The sequence below is a fragment of the Melopsittacus undulatus genome, chromosome 3 (genome assembly GCF_012275295.1).
Source record: "Melopsittacus undulatus isolate bMelUnd1 chromosome 3, bMelUnd1.mat.Z, whole genome shotgun sequence".
Lineage (NCBI taxonomy): Eukaryota > Metazoa > Chordata > Aves > Psittaciformes > Psittaculidae > Melopsittacus > Melopsittacus undulatus.
Genome location: NC_047529.1, coordinates 40,930,359 through 40,956,115, shown reverse-complemented (window position 1 = coordinate 40,956,115; position 25,757 = coordinate 40,930,359). Strand labels below are relative to the sequence as shown.

The window sequence follows — 25,757 nt, the reverse complement described above, 5'->3', positions numbered from 1 at the left end:
TGGATGTTCAAATGAAAGAGCACTGCTTTTGCTTTTCATATGAGGTGCTGAATACAAGAAATTATAAAACAGAGGAATATCAAAGACATGAGTAGCTGTACTAGATTCAGCAGTAGCAGTAATTTTTCTCCTCCTTAGTAGATGGTGCAGTGCTGTTTTTGGCTTTCAGTCTGGGAACAACACTGATAACATCGATATTTTTAGTTGTGGCTAAGTAATGTTTACTCTGACCAAGGACTCTGTGAGTCTCGTGCTCTGCCAGGGGAAGTTGGGAGGGAGCAGAGACAGGACACCTGACTCAAAACTAGCCAAAGTGGTATTCCATACCCCAGCACATCATGCCCAGTATATAATCTGGGAGCAGTTACCTGGAAGGCCCAGATCAGTGCTCGGGTCATGCTGGGTATCGGTCAGTGGGTGGTGAGTGGTTGTATTGTCTTCCCTTGTTTCCCTTATCATTATTATTGGTGGTAACAGTAGTGGTTTGTGTTATACCTTAGTTACCAGACTGTTCTTATCTCAGCCCATGGGAGTTACATTCTTTTGATTCTCCTCCTCATCCCTCCGGGAGCCGGGGGAGGAAGGTGAGGGGAGTGAGCGAGCGGCTGCATGGATCTGAGTTACTGGCTGGGCTTAAACCACGATAGTAGCGTCAATGATTAAGGAAATATTTGTGCTCAAGACTGAATTCTTCCTAAAAGATGTTAGGCAGTTGGTAGATTTTTTCATTGAATTTACTCCAGATTGATCTATGTTTTAGACCATATGTGCAGTTACTGCCTCAGTATCTTCATTTAAATTGATCCCTCATGACCTGGTTAGGTAATTGGCTTCCAATTCATACTAAAAGCACTTTTTTTTTTTCCAAATTAAAGAAATGTACAAATTTTTTGCCCCTTGTAAGGAGATGCAGGGTGAAAAGAAGTTAAACAGCTTTTTCACCTTCCTTGAACAGTGAACTTTTTCCTTGGTACATTTGTCATGCTGTGATTAGCATTCCCTTGTCTCCTCTCAGGCTTTTCCCTAGTTCTCTTCCGTCTAGTTTTAGTCTTCTCTAAAATGAAGTTGCACTATCTTTTTTTTTTTTTTTAATCAGCAGAAAAGTGCATTTTCCTTTTTTTACTGCAAATGAGCATGCCGTTATCAAAAAAAGTCACCTCTGACATCTGGTTTCTGCAGCTGGTCTGCTGGTCTTCATTGTTCTGTGTTAGCTTGTTCATTCAGTCTTTCCCTATTATAATTATCCTATCTGGTTAAAAAAAAGGCTAAGAAATTCTGTGTAACAGTGGCAGAAGAAATGGGGAAGCTTTTACGACTCAGGCAGGAACAACTTACAAACCATTTGGCTTATGGAACTACACTGTTTCGCTTTCCTTTGAGTATAGCAGTTGAAGTCACTGTTTTACTGATTTGACATCTCCTATTGAGTAACATAGGTGGGACAAGAGCACCCATTCTTGTCAAATATGCCCAATAAAAGGAAAAAATCTTAAAAAAATAACCATTGATATGTAAACCTACCTATGAGTACTGCTGAGGTACAATATAATACTGAAGCATAGCAGGACAGCTAAATACATAATTGAATAATATAAAACAATTGGCCAATCCACCTCACTTCATGTTTCAAATATTCTCGTATGTATGTGCACTAACACCAGTCAGTGGCCTTGTTCTGAGGAATGGCCTTCTTAGCTTTTTCTATTAATATCTGCAAGTTGCAATGTATTTTTACTGTAATTTGGTTACTATGGTGATGGATAGCAACATATTCATTATGGATTCTTTGAATGTCCTCTGATGCTAAGGAGAATGGAGTAATACATTCTAAAAGATAGATCCAGTGAATTTTGTGTTATTGAAACAACTACTTCCAGTGAACTGAGTGAGAAAAAGGACTTTTTGTTTTGACCCTTTTTTCTGTTAATGGGATTTTCATGTATAGCGTTTGTTGCATCAGCTCTTCTGGTAAATAATAGAGACAGAGTGTGTAATATTTGGATTTCCTGGTAAACGTTGTTCCACATACTTACAGTTTGCCTGTATAACTAGTCTGTTGGTGAGAAAATCACTAAAGGCTTGCATACTTACCTATTAATTGGTTCAGAATTAATTTTGTATGTTTGCCTTGTAGTTTACAATTCTGAATTTTCTGTATTGTGTTTACCCTTATGGAAGGATACATCTTTGTGCAAAGTATAATTTTTTGTTTTTTTTTTTAATGAATGTCTATTTTTAATGCAGTTAATTCAAGTGGCTAACAAAATGCAGAATCAATACATACTGCTACTTCAGAATAGATTTATTGTGAAGGTAATGTTATTGCTACAGCAAATTACTGAAAAAGAATGCATCTGATGTAATCTGTAAGTATGTTAGGAAAGAGGTTTAAAACAGAGTACCAAAGTACAAGCCATGTAAAAAGTATATCTGCTACATAATTTTCAGAAGTAAATGGAAGTAAATTCTTAGGTTCTGTAATTCTGCTTTATCTCTGATGTTGCACAATTTAAAAAGTTAATTGACCAGAATATTTAGCTTGTAACTGTTGAGGTATGCAGGTAGATTAGTAAACCCCTGCCTGGGCTTACAGTAGCTGAACAGGACACTGTTAACTACTGGACAGAACATGTGAAATTGCCGATTTTAACAATTAACTGAGTGGCTGAAAGTTGCAGATGGCATCATGAGTGATGACTGGATTTCATAGATGGTTAAGGGAGAATTTTGTGAGAAACAGGAAAACTTCACAGATAATTAGAGGAGGAATTGGGAACATTTTGTGGATTATTCTCTTGTAAGGCCAACAGAGCCTCGGTAGCCACATCAGTAATGACACATAAAACCAAGATTATCTAGGTAGCTACCAGAAATACCAAATTTCTGTATGGAGGTGACAAAACTGGGGACCATGGGGACAAACACTTAGGTAAGGGTTGTTTATCTGGAGAAGAAAAGGGATCAAGGTGGGTGAGGGGAGTACAAATATAGGAAAATGCAGAGAAAAGGTGATAAAAGGGCTGGTTGAGTGTAGTCAGTCTTCTGCTCATTGTGCTTCTCTGACTGAGTCTCTGTGTGACCACTGCTGTCTTTTTACTTACTTACTTGTGTTACCACCCTACTTAGTGGGCAGGGGTGGGCTTTTGCAAGTCGAATACCCAGATCTGGAATGACTTAAGATCTTAGCCAGCAAGTTGGTAGAAGGTTCAGGATATGGATCTGGATATCAGACATAACTTAACACCTGCGCTGATATTTGAGTGATCCATTTATGTGGGTTTATTTGTGCCTTTAGAAAATAAAGGAGCACATATGTTAGCTGATGAGATTCAGTACTGACTAGCCAGAGAGAAGGAAAAGGTCAAACATTGTTTTTCATGCTGATGTGAATGCTATTTGTGTTTATGTTGATCCATGTGGGCAGTGTGTCTGTATTGTGTGTGTGTGTGCATGACTATGCACCTACTGAGACTACAGTCAGCTTCACTACTGGCTGGATCTAAAACAGGAATGGGAACAACCTCCTTGATCTGAAAGTCTGTTGTATTCAGCTTTTCTTCATAATAACTGCTGTGAAAGAGATGTTCAGTGACCATTCAGTATCTCCTGGAACTGTGGTTCTGGTTCTTCTTTTGTTAGAGATGAGTTTAGTTACTCCCACATACTTCTACCATGTTTATTCACAAAATGAAATAAACCAACAGGAGTATTTTTAGTTCTTTTATTTTAAATTGGTGATAGTTTTCAGATGTCTCAGTTAGTAACTTAAAGCCTCACAGGGTAGACAATTGCAAAAAAACACCAAAAATAAAAACTGCCCAATCCCTCCTAAAATTAAAAAAAAAAAAAAGGAGAAATAATAGGGAGACATAACGTAGTGACAAGGTAATGTTTATGGGCAGAATATCAGGAAGCATAATTCACTCAAACACTCCCTAGCTTTTTGTGTTTATTACTTTTAGGTCCATTTTGTGAGGAACCTGGTGATCCTTGTGCATCTCAGCCATGCCTGAATGGAGGCATATGCCAATACAACCAGTATGGATATGTTTGTGATTGTCCTGCTGGTTTTCTTGGTCACAATTGTGAAATTGATATCAGTGAGTGTTCTTCAAGGCCATGTCAGAACGGAGGTACATGTAACAATTTGCCAAATGTAAGTATAAGCTTCAGAGATTTCTATTTGAACAAGGAGTCATAGAATCATTGAGTTGTTTTGGTTGGAAGAGACCTTACAGATCATTTAGTGCCAACTCCCCTGCCACGGGTAAGGACACCTTCCACTAAACCAGGTTGCTCAAAGCCCCATCCAGCCTGGTCTTGAACACTGCCAGGGATGGGGCACCCATGTCTGGGAAGTCTTTTCCAGTGTCTTACCATCCTTATATTGAAGAGTATGTTCCTTATTTCTAATTTAAATCTACCCTTTCCCTTTTTTAGCTTAAAAAAAACATTATTCTTTGTGCTATCAATACAGGCACTTTTAAAAAGTCCCTCTCCAGCTTTCTTGTAGGCCCTCTTTTAAGTATTGTAAGGCCTCAACAGAGTCTCCAGAGACTTTTCTTTACCTTTATGAGTAACTCCAATCCCCTCAGCCTTTCTCTATGGCCATTTCTGTGGCATTCCTCTGGACTTGCTCTAACAGGTCCATGTCTTTCTTATGCTGTGGTCCCAAGAAACTGAACAAAGTACTCCAGGTGGGATCTTACAAGACTAGAGTGGGAGAATCACCTTTGTTGACCTGCTGGCCACACTTCCTTTATGCAGCCCAGCATACAGTTGGCTTTCTGGCCTGCAAATGTGTATTGCTAGCTCACATCAAATTTTCCAAACAGCACTATTACCCAGTCCTTCTATTCAGGGCTGCTCCTAATGCATTCATTATGCAGTCTGTACTAAAACTGGTGATTGCCCTGACACACGTGCAAGACCTTACATTGGGCTTTGTTGAACCTTATGAGGTTCACATGACCCCACTGCTCAAGTTTGTCAAGGTCCTTATGGATGGAATTCCTTCCCTTTAGTGAATCAGCTGCACCACTCTGCATGGTGTCATGTGCAAACTTCTGAGAGTGCACTCAATCCTTCTGTCTGTGTAATTTATAAAGATACCGAACAGTACTGGTCCCAGTACATGCCCATGAAGGATACCATTTGTTGTTACTGATCTCCATTTGGACATGGAGCTGTTGATTGAAACTCTTTGGAAATAGCCATCCAGCCAATTCCTTATCCACTGAACAGTCCATCCATCAAACCCATACCTCACCAATTTAGCAACAATGACATTTGGTGGGACAATCTCAAATGCCTTACAGAAGTCATGGTAAATGGCATCAGTTGCTCTTCCCTTATCCTCAGCACAGTTATTGCATCATAGAATGCCACCAGATTAGTCAGTCAGGCATGATTTGCTCTTCTTGAAGCCATATTGACTATTTCTAATCCCCTGCCTGTTATCCATGTGCCCCACCATAGCTTCCAGAAGGATCTGTTCCATGAAAGTGGCAGACCATTTAATTCTAATGTACGTTTTACAATGAGCTTTGAATGCTTCATGAAGAAACTGAGCTTTGTCTGAATATGTAGTGTTCCTAATATTTCTATTGTTAAAAAGGCCAAATACTACATTTTCAGTTCAGTTGTTTTTTTTTGGTCACTTGAGAAACTACCAGTGTTGCTTAATTTTTTTCTCTCTCCCTAATAAAATCTTCTGATATAAAATCTGATACATCAGTCATCTTTATTAATTAATGGTTTTATCCCATTCTCTTGCTTTGCTTGTGATATTTGGTTTTAATTTCCATCCCTTCCCCCCTCCCTCTTCTTTTTTCTGCTTGTAAAATAGAATAAATTAATACAGACTTGATAATAGAGTCATATCTGGTCATATTTCAAATGGCATTGTCAGTGCTCTTTCATTAGCATGACTATTGCAAATAGCAGTGATTATACAGAACCAAAATAGTGGAAGAAGATTCAAAAGCTCAGTATCACATTCCGGCAATACATACTTACAGAGAGAAAAAAAGACATCTGAATTCTGAAACAAACTGATGGATTTCTAAATTATACAATCTGTCTAAATGTTTTTTAGTAGACATACTAGCACATTGTAATTTGTACAGGCATTTCTATATTCAAACAGATGCAGTAGTTTGTTTCATACATATATATAAATCTTTCAGTAGATGTCCAGAGTTCCCTTGATCATGCCTATAGGACTGATTCTAAAGAAACACTTGAACACTTCCAATTTCACTGGGGGAATAAACCCCTATATAATTTTCGTATACTTTCTGACATCAAAAGACCTGTAAAGAATATTTCTTTATATAGAAAAATAAGGGTGAGATTATCAGTTCTGAGAAATCCTTTTTTTGTAAAGTAACTTAGTGTTTTTACTGTGTAAATTACAAATGTCTTTCATCATCACAGAGAAGCATATTTTCTGTGTTTCATATTGAAGGGGAAAAAGCATTTTATTTCCTACTCTAGCTAGCAAATACTGTTTAGTATCTGATGTACCTTGTGCACTGTTTGATAGATGCAAACATTACATTGATACAAATTAAGAAATCAGGAAAAACCCTAAATGAATTGTAAAGTTCATTCTCTATCCAGTTATGAAATGACAAAGCCAGCTAAATTTAGAGCTGGTGTATTTCCAGCTAGCAAGCCGAGCTCTTGCTTAATTTGTGCTGGAATGCCTATTCAACTTGTTCTAAATTCTGTTTGTAAGCTAGGAGTGCATTTTGTTCTGTCTTTGTAGACTGTTTAATATGATAAAACTAAACGCTAATTTCTGTATTGCCTTGGTTACAACAAATGATTATTTTTAATTTCCCTCTCTTCTATAGGATGTGGCATGTATCTGTCTGCCAATATTCACTGGCAAGTTCTGTGAGAGAATACTGAATCCATGTGAATTACTGCCTTGCTTAAATAATGCAACTTGTGTAGCTCAACATCAAAACTATAACTGCCGGTAAGATTAGAAATTAATTTATTTCAGTACTTCTATCACTTGATGACATCCCATTGATTGCAGAAAGAACAGACTTCTTCAGTCACAGAGAGCACACAGAAAAAAACACTTTTCTTTCAACAATTGTGTATGTATTTTTGGTGCTCTACTGTGTCAGTCTTCTTGAAAACTCTCGAAGTACTACAAAAAGATTTAAAACATTGAACAAGTTACAAACTTTTAAATCAGTAATTCTGTAAGATAAAATATATAAGTACTGACAAATTGATGATAATTAAGACAATTATACTACAGGTACCACTCTCATTCAAGGTATATGATATTTCTGTTGTTTCTGATAGGATAAGACAAATCATTTGATTTCTGTTTCACAGATATGTATTAGTAAGTCTTAGATTGATCCTTCAAGCAGAATAGTTAAAACTGCTTTATTCAGGAAGACCATGCTGGAAATTATCCACTTGAAAATAAGAGAAGGCCCAGTATATAATTTCATTCTATTTTAAATAGCTTTTTAGAAGCTATTTAAAACTATTTTAAAGCTAAACTAAAACTAATAGGTTAGTTTTCTTACACCACTAAAAAGTAGAGTTTGTCCTTTTCCCATTTGTTTGGCTTTTATCTGGCTGCCTGAAGTTAAGTTCTGCTGAGCTCTACTGAAGTGCAGTAAACAACTTTCAAATTTTAAGATATTCATAAAAACTAAAAAATTGAAAGCTGTGGTACATAAAAGCCTGAAACCATTATGAATGAATTTAGAAACTGCAAATGCATAACTGAAGTACAGACATAAATTTAGAGTCTACCAGAAGTGATTCAGTTGAGAAGTCTGAAAATTAAAATATAAATAGAATTGTGTTGGCTATTTTCCCACAGAAAAAAAAAAAAGACAATTTTATTTATACTTACACCTAAATATATATATACGTTCACAAACACACAAAATTAGATCTTTCAATACAAATATCTATAGCATAGAACAATGGGGTTAACAATTATTTTCCAATACTTTAACACAAGACATACACTACTAATAATTTACTACTGTACAGCCAGTCTTTTACATGGTATATTGGTGCAGGAATAAGTATGAAATGATGCCTGATGTTTACATTTAAAATTATGCATAACATAAGCAATTAATACCAAGATAAGATTGCATTTCTTAAAAAAACAAAAAATAAAATTTTGGCCCTGTGTACAATGCAGATTGAGTAATTTATAACTTCTCAAACCACTGGTAGAAATAATTTATACCATGAACTTCATAGTACCAAGAAAATTGATTCCTAAAAATAGCCATGGAAAGGCGTGGTGATCTAACAGTCTTCCAATTGATATAATATGGAAGAATAAGAATGAGAGTCATGGTTTAGACCAATATAACAGAAAATAAAAATGTGCAATTAACCCATGCATACTGATTATTCAGAGATTCACCTAAGTTATGTGGTAAAGCTAGGTGCTAGAGGTTTTAGTTTTAGACTCAAGTGATACAATCCTCTTTACTACTAATATCAAATATTAAGATCCTATTAATATCAGTGGTGCTTACATTTTACCTTTAATATCTGTATATTACATTTGTATATAAGTGTATAGTTTTTTTTCTGTGTGTAAAATACACATTTGGTAAGACAGGCGATATATTTGTGGAGAGCTAGTTTGAGAAACAGGGTAGAATCATAAAATCATAGAACAGTTAGGGTTGGAAAGGACCTTAAGATCATCTAGTTCCAACCCCCCTGCCATGGGGAAGGATACCTCACACTAAACCATCTCACCCAAGTCTTCGTCCAGCCTGGCCTTGAATATCACCAGGGGTGGAGCATTCACAACCTTCCTGGGCAACCCATTCCAGCACCTCACCACCCTAACAAGAAGCAATTTCTTCTTTATATCCAATCTAAACTTCCCCTGTTAAGTTTTAACCTGTTACTGCTTGTCCTATTACTACAGTCCCTAATGAAGAGTCCCTCCCCAGCATCCCTGTAGGCCCCCTTCAGATACTGGAAGGCTGCTATGAGGTCTCCACGCAGCCTTCTCTTCTCCAGGCTGAACAGCCCCAACATTCTCAGCCTGTCTTCATATGGGAGGTGCTCCAGTCCCCTGATCATCCTCATGGCCCTCCTCTGGACTTGTTCTAACAGGTCCATGTCCTTTTTATGTTGAGGACACCAGAACTGAACAAAATACTCCAAGTGAGGTCTCACGAGAGCAGAGTAGAAGGGCAGGATCACCTCCTTTGACCTGCTGGTCACGCTCCTTTTGATACAGCCCAGGATACAGTTGGCTTTCTGGGCTGCAGGCAGACATTGAAGCCGGCTCATGTTCATTTTCTCATCGACCAACACCCCCAAGTCCTTCTCTGCAGGGCTTCTCTGAATCTCGTCTTTGCCCAACCCGTAGCTGTGATAGAGTTTAGAAGTTTGTTATTTTTTAACACTAAGAACACTCTAAAAAGGGGAATAACATCCTAGGGAGAGCACTGTCAACAGAGTTATGGAGAGTGCATCCTTCAGCTTTGCACAGTGTCAAGTGCCTTGCCCTTACAGACTATTTACATAAAAACTTAAAAACTTTAGACCCCCATAGTTTTCCTTAGCATCCAAGTTGCACAGCAGACTTTCTTTGTTAAGGAGGAACTCCAGAAAATTACTTCTATTCTGAAGAGTTGTATCCAGGACAGGTGAGATGAAGCATCTTCTTGAGGTTTAAGATTTTCTCTTTAAAGAGACACAGAGAAAGCCTGGTTTGATGTCCTAAACCAAATACTAAAACTGCAGACTTCTAATGTTAGATAAGTATAGCAGTGCTGGAAATTGGTTTGAATAGAATGAGAGAATCATAGAAGAGCCAGATTAGAAGAGACCTCAAAAGATCATCTGGTCCAGACTTCCATGGGAAAAGGTACTTGCATGAGATTATCTAGCAGCTTGTCCATTCACATATTGAAAACCAGCACACAGGCATAGTATTATCATTCAGTCCCTGAAGGCTCCAGTTACTGATTGTAATATTTTTTAGTGTTTATTGTTAATAAATGTGAAATGATTTCCTCATTTTTTTTGTTAAATTACAGTTTTCTACCACTTAATCCTCAATGTTTAATAAATGTAAATTCTGTATATACTTATGCCTGTATACTGGGAAGGAGGCATTTAGTTGAGAGAAGGCATTTCCAGGGAGTATGAATCACATACTTTTTAAAAGGACACCAGATTCAGTAGTTGGTTGTGGGAGCTACAGTATTGCCAAAATCAGAATGTAGAGGAGATGCTGACTTCCAGAGAGGGCCAACAGTCAGCAGATTTTACTATTTCTAGGATTCAAAATTATCTTTGTAGTTGCATGTCTCGAGTTAGCTACTTTCTATAGGAACAGTGATTTAACAGTTTCAGTTTTGTTAAGTCACACACTCTGAAGCTTTCTGTTTGTGAGTTGTTTCTGAATTCATTTTACCAAAAGCAAACCTACCATTAACTTTGTTGCTTTATTCAGGATGTTTTGAGTTTCTCATTCAAGGTTTTAAGCAGAAGTTTTGTTTCATTTTTTGTCATCATTGTCCAATAATGTAGGTTATGACTATGTCTAGTTACTTCATAGAAAACTGCATGTGTTTCCTGTGGTGCAATACTACTACCTGATCCACTTTTTAACATTTTGAAGAAACGTAATGGCATTTAGCTCACATGCATATATAAATCCAAGTAATAGCTGAACTGACCTTTTTACTCCTTGTTTTGTTTCCTTGTCCCTACTTTATATGCTTCTCCTTATATCCAAGCTCCATTTTGCTTATATCCATCACCATCTCATCTTCTATCTACTTGTCCTTTCTTCGGGAAAGCAGTTGTTTTCAATTCTAAACATATAACCAAACACACTTATTATAATTTTTCTCCACTTCAGTTATGACGTATGACTGTCTTGTATCCTAATTCCATCCTTTCAGTCTTGCTATCATATACAGCTTTGTGCTTAGATTCTAATAGTAGCAGTTTTTCTTAAATGTCAAAATTTAAGGTGATTTCAAATAAGCAGTGAACAAGGATATCCATCACAATAAAGTGTGATTTTTTACTTTGTATCTTCTATTATCCATGTTCGTTAGGACAATAAAAAATCACAAAATATATGAAAGGGTGTTCTGAGAAAATTTGTTCTGTTGGTGTCTTCTTCAGAACTTCACTGTCAACTTTGTTAATGCTACTTTACTCTTACCTCCTCTGACTTTGGTATGTCTATTGCAAAATGATATCAAAAACAAAAATGGGAAAAATTAGCAAATTTTTAAAATGGAAGAAGCAGCTTCCAAAATTGTCTTACTAAACAGTTTTTTATGGAACAGTCATCAATTACCCAAATAAATTGAACCAGAAAAGTAGGAGCTTTTTCACCTGATACAGGATCATTGGTAAAGACAAACCAGTAAAACAAATGTTACAATTGAGTTGCTCTGATTTGGTTTTAAGTGTTAATTAAAAATGGAATTTTAACAAGAGAGACTTTTACTTACATTTACATTCCTTTGACGTATAAATATAATTGTGGCTGAATGGTGCTGTGACATAGAGGACAACAAATATGCCATCTGTTGATATGAGTACTTCTGTTTAGAGGGAAACTATCCAATAACATTCCTAAATAAAAGCAGGCAAGTATAATGAAAAGCTTCTTTTAGCTACAATATGTGAACCAGAAATGAGTTAACAATAAACTTTGCAAGAGTTTTGATTCTAAGTACTTGAAAAGGTAGCAATATAAATATAGGATTTACATACAGCCATTTTTTCAAGAGAAGGGTGAAGATTATGTAGTCCATTGCTACTTGCATATAGTGTCCTCCTGTGGTTGTGTTTATACCAGCCTGAAAGAAATAACTATTTAGAGAAGGCTTTCTCATATCCACCTATCTCTGTCCAAATGGACCTAGATATGGACTGTGTGGATACTTTCTGGGGGTTTCTGGTGAAATGCAGCTGGTTTGACACTTCACCAAAGGTTAAGAAGTGACTTAAGCTTCTGGACATGCTGGGTGCCTCTGTGCATCCCTCACAGACATAACCATACCCATTGATTAGGCACCTTAACTGAGTTAGAAAATGCAGCTAACTTAGCGTTTATTAAATTTTGTTGACTATTTGCTATTGATAATATATCCCTTCCTTGCGCTACATAACTGTGAGAGGCTTCTGCATACTGAAACCAGCCATGATATTGTTTCTAAAAATGGGAAAATATAAGCAACATGAATCCAGTGGAAGAACAGCATAGGAAAAAAAAAAATAAGCAATTATTTGTCATCTTCATGATTTCCAGCTTCTGTGCTGAGTCATTAGACAAAGTTTCCCTCAGAAAGAGCTAAAGAAACTTTCCATCTATTACTTTTGGGTTCCGTCACAAATACAAATTTTCAGGCAATTGGCCATTATTTTTCTCTTCTACTTAAATCTTTTTTTTTTTCCTATGCTACCAGAAGGAGCCTTTAGACAGAGGAACATGCTAAGCATGTCTGCAAGTAAATACTGAGTGAATTTGACAAGAATGTATCAGATCAAGCACAAAAGAGTTTTTGCAGTCTGGATTTTACTTTTTGCACATTTTGAGCAAGATATACATATTCAAATATTTTTCTACTTTGTTCCATTGTTGCTTTTGAATAAGACTTGTTTACATTTGTATCTACCTCATCTCTTTTGTTTGTATACAGAGGATTTTTTAATCACTGGAAGGATAGATAAGAAAAAGATTTTCACCTACTAATGACAAGTGCTGACATGAAGCAGAAGAAATACCTGCAGTTCCTTTTGCCATAGAATGGCTCCATTGGCATCACATGGAACTAACAAACTGTCATAAAAATAGAATGCTAGTTTTCTCTCTTAAAGAAAATACTGAATTGCAAATAAGCAAACACTAAACCATGTGGTGTTCTCTCCACAGATTGTTCCTTACATACCTAAGCATGTCATTATTGACTAATCTTTGTTAGTCATTAGTAATGATTGATGCTAAGTACTTTAGACCTCATTTATCATCATATTTCTAATTTTTCTCTCTGATGGTTTAATTGACTCATCCTTTCTAACAGATTTCTAAAACCTCATTTACAGCTTTTTATTAAATACTATGTCATTCTAGACTATTTTATGCTTTTGGAAGATTATTTGAAGTTTTGGTATGAAAATGTTTTAATCAATGCAAAAAAAAATATTTTATGAGGAAGCAAAAATATCCAGAATCATGCAACTGGTTTTTAATTGCCTGAGAACATTTCCTGTTTATTTTAAATAACATATGAGTTGGTTTTGTTACTGCAAGAACATTATTTAATAGAATTATGGAAAATAATTAAATACAATTAACTTTTAAAATACAAGTCTTCTGACCCACTGGTGTATTTGCAGCTGTATGCCAGGATTCACTGGAAAGAACTGTGAGGAAGTAATTGACTACTGCAGGCTGCTCAGCATCAACTGTCTGAATGAAGGATTGTGTCTTAATATAATTGGTGGATTCACTGTAAGTAATTTAATACATGTTAAACTAATTCAGTGCTCCAAAGTACAAAAGCTTCAAACAAGCAAAACTTGAAATCCATTCATTATTCTTAAGAGACAAGAGGGACATACATTTATGTGTTTTATTTATTTAAATCAATAACATAAGGACAATTCACTTGGGTAATATGGATTTTTTTATTACTTTTTTACTGAAAGCATGGTTTGTATTGTATTAAGTAAAAAAACTGAAAAGTATTTTTATTGTAAAAATTACATATATATGTAATATATATATTATAGAGATATTTCTATCTCTATAATTGTAGTCCAGTGCCAGTCCACACAAATGAGGATCTCAGTCTTTAAAAATATATCGCTTGAATTGAGAACATCTGTTGCCATTGCTTTAACCATAATCAAATTAGCAATTTAAACATGAGCACATTTAAACTTAATAAAAGCTTAGAAGTTTGATAATGAAACTGCCATGCAGTGAGGTTAATTCAAACTGACAGTTTGAAAAATAAAGTAATTCTGCTTTTTCTAACATCCATCATGTACCAAGATTCTCCTGATCATAGCTTGTCAGAAGAGAGGAAAGAATAGTTTCTCCAACAGCAATAATTGGGAACATAAAGGTTATTCTAAACAAACGTTCATTCTGCAAATAGCAGGAGATGATTACAGAATCACAGAATGCTTGAGCTTGGAAATTACTTTGGATGTCAACTTGTCCACCACTCTACTCAAACAGGGCCACCTACTGCCAGTTATCCAGTCATAACCCACTTACCCGTTTGGGTGTTCAGACAGAATGCATTAGGATTACTGTTACTCCTTGCTTCATTGAGCAGGAATAGTAGTCTCTTGTGTAAAGGAAGGAGAGCTGGAATTGAGGGTGACAGCAAGGCTGGCAGTGACAATATCTTCACCAACAAAGGGCACAAAGTTCCTCAATGCCCACAGCAGATTCAGAGACTCAGCCAAAAGACCAGTGATCACCAAACAAGTCTGTAGTGATTTGCAGTCAAGCTGAGAAGTCAGGTGATCAGGATCAGCAATGTACAAAGCTGGATACATGCATACTGACAAAATAGCCCTGGAAAGGATCTAGTGCCTGAGCTTAAATGCAGCTCATGTGTAAATGAATGAAAATGTAGACGTCTGAGAGGTGAGTTCTGTTTTCACAGTAGGGTGGTCTGAGGTGACAGTGCTAGGCCACATCAGAGCTGACTTTGAGCACATGCAGTTTTATCTGTGAGAGAGGGAAAAGAGGTCACTAAGGAAGAGTGCAGAGAAAGATGAATATAGTCTGTTTAGGCAAATTAGAGCTGGTTGATGCATTCAAGGTCCTGACAGTTTCTCTGAATATTTCTTGCATATAATTATTCATTAAGTCTATATTTCATCACTTTTCTTGTAGTCACAAAAGCTAAAGAGGTGCTGATATTGTTTCCACAATGCTTTCTATGATGTTAAAAGCCATTTCTGCAGTTGAAAATTATTGTCATTTTATTTTCAGTTTGTCGTGTGGCTTCCTTATTTGGAAGATAAGCAGTTGTACATCAATTATAAGTTAAATTCTCTGTGAAGAGAGACAGATAACTAAGTATTCTGTCCAGCCATTTTTTTTGCTTCTCTTTGTGGTAACTTTAGTGATCATAATTCATTTTTTCCCCCAGTAAGTACTTATTTTCAGGACTATCAGGAAATCAAATGCTGACAAGTAATTTGAGAATTCCAGCTAAGAGAAATTAGGCTGTTTTTTTTTTTCTTTTTTTTTTTTAATAAAAGTGGACCTAAGCTGTCAATCTAAAAAAATATCCCAAACCATCCCTCCCTCAACAAAGGAATTTTTGCAAGATCAGGGTGCTGAAACGTAAAATGTAATTTAAAAATTGTTTTAAAAGTAATCTCTAGTTTAGTTTCAAAAAGTAGGAAGTACTTAGAATTGAAACAGTGTAGTTTCTTTTTCAGTATTGCTGTAATAGTTATTGGCACAAATTCTTGATTACTAACTGATACTAGTTATAAGTAATTGTAATATTAATAGCTACTCTGCTTACATTTATTGTATTTGGTAATTTAATATCTGTTTCTAAAATTGTTTCTGCCTCTATTAAGAAATCCCTCTAATTCATATTAGGCTTATGCTCAATACTAATGCGAAGTTATAGGAAGTATTTACTGATGAAGCTGTTGTGTCAGATAAACATAGAAATTGTTGTTTCTTAGGAAACAGAGCTTCTCGTATTTCATACCCTTTATTTCATATTTTTATATCTCAATTGTCATATGTCATACTTCAGAGTACAGCTCTACTAGTAACAATTTCCTTTGTTGTTTGCATGGTTGCCCATCATCTTGGGAATCAAAATCATGGTGTATATATATTAATATTAAGATAAGATTTATCATTAGAAAAACAGCGTGTAGTTAATTCCTGTTGACATAGCCTAATGCAAACAGATGACATAATACAAAGCAGATTTAACAACCTGATAGGTAGTGATGGAGAAACATTTTCTGCTGCAATTTACTCATTAAGCAAAATAAATTGTTTAATGGAGCAAGTTCAAGGAAAAAAAATCTAGATCTTGATGACACTTCAGTGGGTGTAACCAATCAGCTGTATTGACACAAGAAAGTTTTGTTTCCAGCCAGTTGAATGTTCTGCTTTTTGCAGCACACACCCCACATCTCCCTCACCCCATCCAGCTGAAACAGAAGATACCACGGTTTGTATGTCACAGCCAACTGATGACTGTAAAAAACCTAGAATTCTGCCTAAGATACATTTTTGATTTTATTTTCTAAATCAGAAAAAGTTCAAACTGATAGAAATGTTATCAGTGTATTACTGGACTTATAGGCTTGAAAATTTGTGAAACAGTTATTCTGATTTTAAAATTAGAAAACGTTTTTGGTAAACCATATTAAATTAAGTAAAAATTGAGTGAATAGTCAAAGATGAAAATAATTATGAATTAGGAATTAGTGTTCCCTATGAGTGTTTTTAGTGGGCTCATGTCAACCCAGTCCATGGGCTGTCAGTTTTCGGCAGAAGAAATACAAAAGAACAGTTGTATTTGGAATATTTAATTCTGGGTCCCAGAAAATGATAAAGCCACATTAGCAAGGATGTGCTAACAGTGTTGTGCATAGTTCTGTTTATCTGCTTCTCCTGTGCGCTACTGGTATATATCAGGAGCATTTTAAAAAATAGTTAGAATAAAATATGGTGCAGTGCAATGTATAAGCAGTTTTCCATCAGATCAGTGCCAGGTCACATCTGTCCTGTTCTAGTGAAAAACTTCACCTGACATTAAATTTCATGAGGACTTACTGCTGTGGGATTCAAACCCCAAAATTACCACAGACTGAAGGCTGGAAGACTTACTGTGAATTGCTTGTAGTAGTTTATGCAGCACTCTCATTCTTCTGAATTAAAAGGTTGGGAAAAGGATTGTATTTATGGTCAAAACATAAAAAACTCAACTCACTTTATTTGGGCTCTGTAGATGGTCAAAGATACAACATTTACTTTTTTAGCTAGTTCCTAAAATACAGAAAGGTAAGATTGTAACCTTGCCTCAGTTTAAGAAACCAGGTTATCTATTGGACAGGTAACAAATAGAGTGTTTGAACATTACAGATCTTCCTCTTTCAAAAAATATTGCTATGTAAAATTCTAATATTTACTATTGATTTGTCAGTTATTGCAAGAGCCCTGCTACTGAATTTCCGCTGTTTTCATCTGCAATGTTGGAATCACTTTTTGAAACCTATATAGAAGAACATATAATATAGCTAATTTTTCTTCAATACCCATCACATAGGTAAGATTTTTAATTGATGTTAACCTGATTTGGCAACTTTACCTCCAACTACTCAGTATTAAAAAACATGAGGCTGTTGTTTTAATGAAAATTTTAAATTAAAATAGGTTTTAAATAAACCATACTTCTACAGTTACTTCCGTGTGTAACTATTGCAGTTTCCAGCAGAAGTTTATTCAATAAAAATGTTCATCTAAATTATTTTGACAGTGTGATAATCTGCTCCATAAAAGTATTTTTTTAACAAAATCTGCTTACAGAAACACATTTCAATAGGCATATCTGTTTTTATGGCAACTCTTTAATTTTCTTCAATGGATTTTTTAGATGAAAAGACAGTGTTCTTAATTTTAAGTTCATAGTATTTTTCAGTGCTTTTAATGTGAGTGTCTTAACCAGTTTATGGCAATGGGTGTTTGTTATCCTTGTCTTTACATGAAGACAGGGAAAAGATCAACAATTCCCAAAGGACAGCTGTCAGGGAAGAAAGAGCTGTTGTTTCTTTTGTGCTAATCATACTGCTGCCATATGCTAACCACCTGTGGGGGCATGTAGTGGTTTGGGTAGAGTTCTCTCAGTGAATTAGAATGACTCCAGCAAAGCCTCTGGCACAAGCAGACAGAGCAGTAAAAGCAGGTAAAGAGGGTATACAAAAGAGGAATCACCTGGGGATGTAAAGCATTCCTCTAGATCCCAAGGGGGAGTCAGATACTCAATTGTTTATCCACAGGAAGTGGCTTAGACTAAGGCCAAAGAATTATCTCTGTTTAAGATCACCTGCTTTTTTCCTGAATCATTATTACTAAAATAAATCAAGCAAACAACAAAACCAAAGATACTGAAAGAATGTATTACGTGAATTATGTAAATTATGAGGATAACAGCATTGTCAATTACTAAATTTTGGAAGACTGTAAAGAAGTGCAGTTTCTGAAAAACGAGTGGGAAAGTAGGGGATGTCAGACTGTCAAGTTTGTGGCAGACCAGCTGTCTTTACTTTCTAGGGGGAAATGACTGAATTGCATAAAATTTACAGAACTCACAGTCCAGTTATGAATACCTACAGAAAAGGGCATTTGAGGGAGAAGAAAGTGCAGGCCTGCTGAGTTGCAAGCAGGAAATTTGGAATAGCTACACACTCTTTCCTGTTTCTGCTCTGCCATACACTTCATATGGGAGGCCATGCAGAGTGAAAATGCAGGATGTAAAAGTGCTCATTCATAGTTGGTTTTGTTTCTTTTTGCCTAACAGCCCCTTACTACATTACAAGCAATTGTCTTTGAACTTACATGGTTTGCATAGCATGCTGAAGTCTATTTTGTCAAACTCCCATCATCCTGACAAACCGCTGATTCATGCAAGGTTATGTGCTTACAGCTAACAGAGGAACTGAGTCATATAGACAAAGAAATAAAGCTAAAAGATGAAGTGAAGGCAATTTCATTGTAAAGTCAATTTCCAGTTGCCTGCACTATACTTGAGAGAAGGACTAAGAAAATTATACATGTTGCCTGAATAGCAGGGCTGTGTTGGCAACAAATAAACACTAGAGCAGCATTAAAGAAAGAGACGGTAATCTGTGTTATCATTCTAGGTTTTACAATTATACCTACTGTTGGCAATTCGAAGCAAGTGTTAAAAAATTTTCTCTGAAAAGCTGTGCTCACACTTGAATGTGAAATTTTATGTTGGAATCATTGTCAATGGATGTCCTGGCACTTTCCAAAAGAGTAGCAGGAATTGCTGCTGATTTCTGGCTGGTGTTCACACAGTGCAGTGAAAATAGACTGTGCTGTAAAGGGGGAGTGAGGCTAGGCAAAAAGGAATAATGGTTTTAACTTCTATGAGTAATTTTCAGTATATGTGTTCTGTAACTGTCAGGTGTTTGTATATGCCGGGAGAACACCGATTAATGAAAACGTGTACTACCATGCATACCTTTCAGAGAGTTGTTCCCCAGTCACTGATTTTGCTTTTTTTTTTTACATGGACATGCATTTAATAGTGTATATCAAGGAGTATGATCACTGTAACAGCATAGAAAAATGGAAACTTAATGGAAACTTAATGGAAAAGATTGGTACCTAAGATCTTGCCCTACAGATGGCTCTGTGGCTGTTCATGTTATATGCTTTTGATCCTTTTCCGTATGACCACATACCAAAGCCATGGCTGTTATATCTAGAGTTTATTGGTGAACCTGAGATATTTCAACAACAGTGTGAACCAAGAAGATATATGGTTGGTAAAATAAAATTGAGAGCACAAATGAATAATCAGTAACCCCATGGATCACACCTTTGTAGTTTAAGTGAAAAAAAAAACAACAAAAAACACCACCAAAAGCCAGCAAATATGTGCTGTCTGAAGATGATCACGTTCTCTACAAGAAGAGGCTTGAATACTAACACAAAGAACTGTCTTCATCAAAGCCAATATAACCCTTACGGGTGGATGAGGGAAAGAGGAAGGAACCTCTCTTTCTCCTGTTTTTTTCCCCCATGTTAGAAAGCTGGAATGAGCTATGCATTCAAAAGAACTTCTGCAGAAATTACTGTCAGGCAGACAAAGCTCCAAGTTTCATCAGATGAGGTTTGTCCTTGTGGGTGCAGAACCAGATCCGTCAGCCAGCTATCAGGCTGGGAATCAATCTGCTGATTTTCAGAAGAGTAGCAAGCAGTGCCAAGCCCTGCAGGCCTATTGTGCTCCCTATACCAGCCTGAACAGCCTTTGTGGAAACTGCTGCTACTGCTCCCCTTTATCACTTTGTAAGTTCTTCCATGAGAAGCCGCTCTCAGTCCCAGTGTTGTTTGGTAGTACTTTATCCACAGAAGTCTGGCTGAATTTATAACCCCAAATAAAGCATCTCTATGCAGAATTAGCAACAATCTCCAGAACTGTGTTACATCAGTTTAGATCTCGTAGTCCTGACAAGGCCTCAGACTTACTCTTAGAGAAGCCGTTTGTATGTATTGCATGAGAGGAGAAGTAAGTTCTAGGTAACATACCCAGAATTAAAAAGAAGGATAGCTGAGAGAAAACATTACCTTGTTTAACAAATGCAGAATGCAATTCTTTGCAAAAAAGCCACCAGGGCTCTTTTAAAGCCCTTTGCACTGTATCAATCAACATTTGTTTTCTGAGTATAAAAAAGCCGTAAGGAAATAAACATTTAATATATTTGGCATACTATATATTAAAGCTGTTGTTTGGGGTGATAAAATTGTTATGAATATTTATAACAGCTCTACTGGCAATGCTTGAAGCAGTGAAAATTGGCACTGCACAATATACTGCTCTCAGATGCAACTTTTATACTTACAAACAACATATAAACTAGATTATTGTCATTTTCCTTTAAAAAAAAAATCTCTTCTATTGGTTTCTCCCCATGGACTGTCTGAGCAATATTATCTCATCTCTGTGAAGCAACTTTGCCACCATCATTAATTCCACTGATGTGCCCCCTGTATTTGTCCTTCTAGCTGACTGTTCAAACAGCAGTAGTTCAAAGTCAGATACTTCTATTATGGTCTAGTTTTGCACAGGTTAATTAGTCCATTTTCTTCCACATGGTAACAGTAATTCCACAGAAGAGGTCATGTTAATTTTGAAATATCCTATACAGTTCTGTGCTTCTTCAGTATTTAATTTGAACTTAATCAAAACAACCTTTTCCAATTTTTCTTATTCTGTTGTGATAAACAGCATCAAAGCATCCTAGGAACTTTTCATACATGCTGTTAAGTACCTCTGAGCAGTGCAGAAGTTAACAAACAGTAGAAATCTTCAAGTAATAAACTAAATACTCAGCTTTCCAAGAGTTAATTGAAACAAAAAATGTTTAGTTAAAGCTCTGATCATGTAATACTTTTACATATCTTTATACACATATTATAACTGGTCTACTTGAGTAGATTATAACTAAATATAAGCAGACAGTAAAATATGCTAAAAATAACCAATTAGAATGGTTTTTTTTATTTTTAAGCAAAACTTCTGAGATGGCATAGTCATGTTAACTCATTGTCAGTAAAAAAAAAGCATAAGCCAGAAAAAAATAATGAAAAATACACGAAGTTCATAAATATTACAGTGAAAGACATGCTACATGATAGGTCTGAAATACTGTTTTTTATTGATAGAATGCAGTGCTGTTCTATGCATTGTATGCAGGGGACAAATTCTTAGATTATTTTGAGATAGTGAGATGGAGAAATGAGTTTTAGACCATAGGAATGGAAAGACAAGAAAACACCTCACAAATTTCAAGGAGAAAGGAAAAATAATCTCAAGAAAACAGTGTTCACATAAGAATGCTAGCAGTATTTCTTACTAATTTTGCACTATGAAATAGTTACTGTATCGAAGACCATATGACCTACAGCCCAGATGCTTCTATTTCATATGGAAAGACATGAAATCTATAAAGGAGATGAAAACCTGTACCTGAGTGGAATGTCATGTTCATTAAAAATGGACCATATGCAAAAATAATGTCTGTAATGTATTTCTGTGTTGTAGAAACACATCCTACTACCTACTCACTGGTTGGATGGAGTGAGGAGCAGAAAAGGCCTTGACTTTGTGTAAGCACTGTTCAGCAATAACTAAAACATTTCTGTTATTAACAGTTTCCAGCACAAACCCAAAACATAGCCCCACACTAGCTATTATGAGGAAAATTAACTCTATCCTAGCCAAAACTAGAACATCACACTAGCTGAGTTTTAATTACTTTTTACCAGAATCAGTGCTCAAGTTTAAACCACTTCTCAATTTGGGCAGAAATTGCCCAAATATCTTCTTTTCTGACTTCTCTACCTAATAAGGACCAGTCCCGTTGAGATAAGGAGGATTGCTGTAGGACGATTCCATGAAAGTTTAGCCAGCCAGCTCAGCCCTGTGTATTTCTGAAGTGCATAACTTTACAACTAAATTCTTTAATCTGTTTGTTAGGGCCAATAAGATTAGACATGTTTTCCCTGTGCTGCTTAAATTTTGTGGTGCCTTCAGCAGCTGTTTCCAACACTGCTCAGTAATTTTCTAGTACATGCCGCAGCTTCTTGCTGAATAATTTTCATCCTTCAGTGTCTGCCTTATCTTCGTCTTCTACCAAATAAAATATGCATTCTTAATTTTCCTTTCTAGGTTACAATTAAAAATAAAATTTAAGTTTTTTATAAAGTAATAAGATGCAGCACATGCTTAAACTACACAAAAGTCATGTTCACCTTCCTTGTCTCTATAGGAGATATGCACAGATAGAATTCTACTTCATCAGAAGACAGAGAGATACTAGTTACTATAAAAAAAGTAATTACTATTTTCCCCCCATGTGTAAACCTGAAGAAAGGAAATAATATAATCTCTATAAAAATGAATAAATTAATTCAAGAGACACTGTTTTTCTGCCCTAAAGAGTTTTACCTGAAATCAGGGATTCATGTGAATGAGCATATCATATTAGAGATCACAGAATCGTAGGATGGCTTGGGTTGGAAGGAACCTTTAGAGATCATACAGTCCAACTCCATGCAATGGGCAGGCAGGTTTTCAACTAGATCAGATGGCTCAGAGCTCCATCCAGCCTGACCTTGAACACTTCCAGGAATGAGCCATCTACCATAGCTCTGGGCAGCCTGTACCAGTGTTTCAGCACCACCATTGTGAAAAATTTCTTCCTTATATCTAGTCTGAATGTACCCTCTTCTATTTCAAAACCACTACCTCGTCTTACCATCTTACCTATTAAAATATCCCCATCTTTCTTATAAGACCTCTTTAGATATTGAACGGCCACAGTAAGGTCCCCTTGGAGTCTTCTCCAGGCTGAAGAGCCCCAGCCCTTGCCTTCTCTCGGAGGTGAGGTGCTTAATCCCTCTGATCATTTTTTGTGGCCCTGCTCTGGATCTGCTCCAACAAGTCCCTGTCTTTCCTGTGCTGAGGGCTTCAGAGCTGGATGCAGTATTCCAGGTGACATCTCATCAGAGAAGAGATGCAAACTCTCCTCCTTCAACCTGCTGGACATGATTCTTTTTATGAATCAATGTAATCAGAAGGTGATAAAGGCTAGCTTCATCTTATAATGATTTGTATTAGTAAAAGTGTAGCCAGCAGGTCATCTGCTCAACACTTGGAGGCCATCCCTAGAGTTCTGCATGAGGTTTTGGGCTTTGATGTAAAAGAAAAAAGAAAAAAAAAAGACTGAAAAAAATTGGAACAAGTCCAGCTCAGAGGCACCAACCTTATGAAAGGGTTGCAGCACATGATATATGAAGAAAAGCTGAAGGATCTGGGTTTTGTTAGCATTGGAAACAGAAAACTGAATGGGGATATAATTCTTCTTCAGCTCCCTATTGAGTGATCACAGCCAAGACAGAGCCAACCTTTTCTCAGAAGTGCACAGCAACTGAGTGAGAGGCAACTGGCACAAGTTGCAATAAGGGAAATTCTGACTAAATATGAAGAAGAAATTGTTTATACTATACTGAGACTGCAGCTAAGTACTGCAACAAGTGGCCCAGAAAGGCTGTGGAATTGCTATCTTTATAGATACTCAGACCCCAGTAAGACAAGGTCCTCAGTAACCAGCCTGAATTTCAAAGGTGAACTGCTCTGAGCAAGGAGTAGGGCTATATGACATTCAAAGATCTCTCTCAACTTATATTATTCTGGTAAAATATGTTGACATATAGAATAAATAGTATTTTTATAGGTTTGTTCAGGGAAGCTTTGTGTACTGCATGACAAAGGTAGGTGTTGCTATATATATACCTAAAACATGCCATGGTTTTTTTTTACATTTTTATAGTTGTGTCAGAGTTAACCAAACGTAACATCAGGGACAAAGTTGGTTTATTGGAAGTGGCAGGTGTTTCTGGAGGTTGAATAAAATGGAATTGGGAAATGGCAGAATCATGTATGGGTGTTGTCAAACAAAGAGATACAGGGATTAGGAATTCAGAAAATAACAACTAAGCGATATAAAGCCGCTGAAGAACATTAACTTTTTCCAGGCCCTGAGAAAGTAAGTCACACTAATGCTGTTGCATATGATGCTCCTTTTATGTGTTGGTCTCTCAAGAGATGACAGTCCACTTTAGCTATCATCTGTTTCATTAGTTGAGCTCAGTTTCAAAATGTGGAATTCCCATCACCGTAGTTCTTCTTCCCTTGGTTACCTGAACACTGTTAATTTTTTTCAAAAGATACGTATCAGGGAATCAGAGATCAGTGTAATGGGAATGTTAAGAAGACTGAATTGCTGGGCAAGTTTTTAAAACAAAACTTTACTGAATTTACTTTTTACATGTCAGCCATTCACACTACACTTACATACTGTTATTCTGCAATACTTACATTCTAAATACTCTGTGATTATACAATACTATGGAGCTGGTGCCATATAATTATTGCTTATGGCTCTGATTGTTGGTTGCTCTTACTTCCAAAGTCAACGTAATCTGTTTTATGAGGAATTTCATGAGAGAAGTAATTACTAAAGTGAGCTTGTTTTCCTTTTGCTCCACCCTGCCTCTTCATGTTTGACATTTCATGCTTTGTTACCCCCTCCCCCTTAAAAAAGGTGGGTTTCCTCTTCTAATATTGCTTGCCTTAGGGCTTTTCTGTGTCTTGCAGACTTACAGAAGTCATTCTTCTTCTGTATTCAGCAGTATGTCCTGCCTGTTTTCCGTGCCTTAAGCTAATCTCCTCCTTTAGCAACATATCTTACTTACATGATGTGCAACTACACCCTTGTACATCCCTTTGCTGGTCACACTGTACACATGTGAAAAGCTTACACATTGTGGCTGGCAACACCCTCAAAAAGTTGTAAAATAATTTTATGCTACTTTTGGCTACACTGTTTTATTGCCCTTATAATTGGATTCAAGTCAAGCTATTAATTATATCCTTATTTGAGCTTTTATAATTTATAGGTTTCATGGGACTCTTTTGAGAAGTTAATCTATTAAGCTTGCATTCCAAGAGAATATTTTCTGTGTTTTTTATTTTTTTTGTTTATAGCTATATCTAGTGTCTTTTTTTTTACATGGTGCTTCTTAGTCCTTGAAGATTATTGAAATAAAAAGACTCTGCCAACATGTTTCTCTCCCAGTAATGCTTAATAATAATTCTGTCATAATAATGGAATAATGCTGTAACATATTTGTCCCTATGTTTTAGTTAATTTTTTTTGTAAATGAAACTCTTTGTTTCAATGAGTCATGATTGTATTGTCATTACTCCAAAACAAAAGACATGTAATGTGTGAAGACTACCAAAGATTTCTCAATTACTCCAGAAATATTTTTTTTTTCTTAAAGAAAAATACTATATTGAGCCTTGTACTAAAAAACTTCAGTAGATAGCTCTAAACCTTCCCCTTTCATCTGGAGAAATTAGTTTTATTTTTTTAGT

The 25,757-nt window shown here is 36.1% G+C and overlaps 1 protein-coding gene across 1 annotated transcript in view; it reads left to right on the top strand.

Moving 5' to 3' along the window:
- EYS (eyes shut homolog) overlaps nucleotides 1-25,757 on the top strand; it is a 776,683-nt gene that overhangs the window by 48,934 nt on the left and 701,992 nt on the right. Inside the window, exons 3-5 of the mRNA XM_031052748.2 lie at nucleotides 3,963-4,156; nucleotides 6,861-6,988; nucleotides 13,399-13,513. Coding sequence (XP_030908608.2) covers nucleotides 3,963-4,156; nucleotides 6,861-6,988; nucleotides 13,399-13,513 — 437 coding nt within the window. The remainder of the gene's footprint in view (nucleotides 1-3,962; nucleotides 4,157-6,860; nucleotides 6,989-13,398; nucleotides 13,514-25,757) is intronic.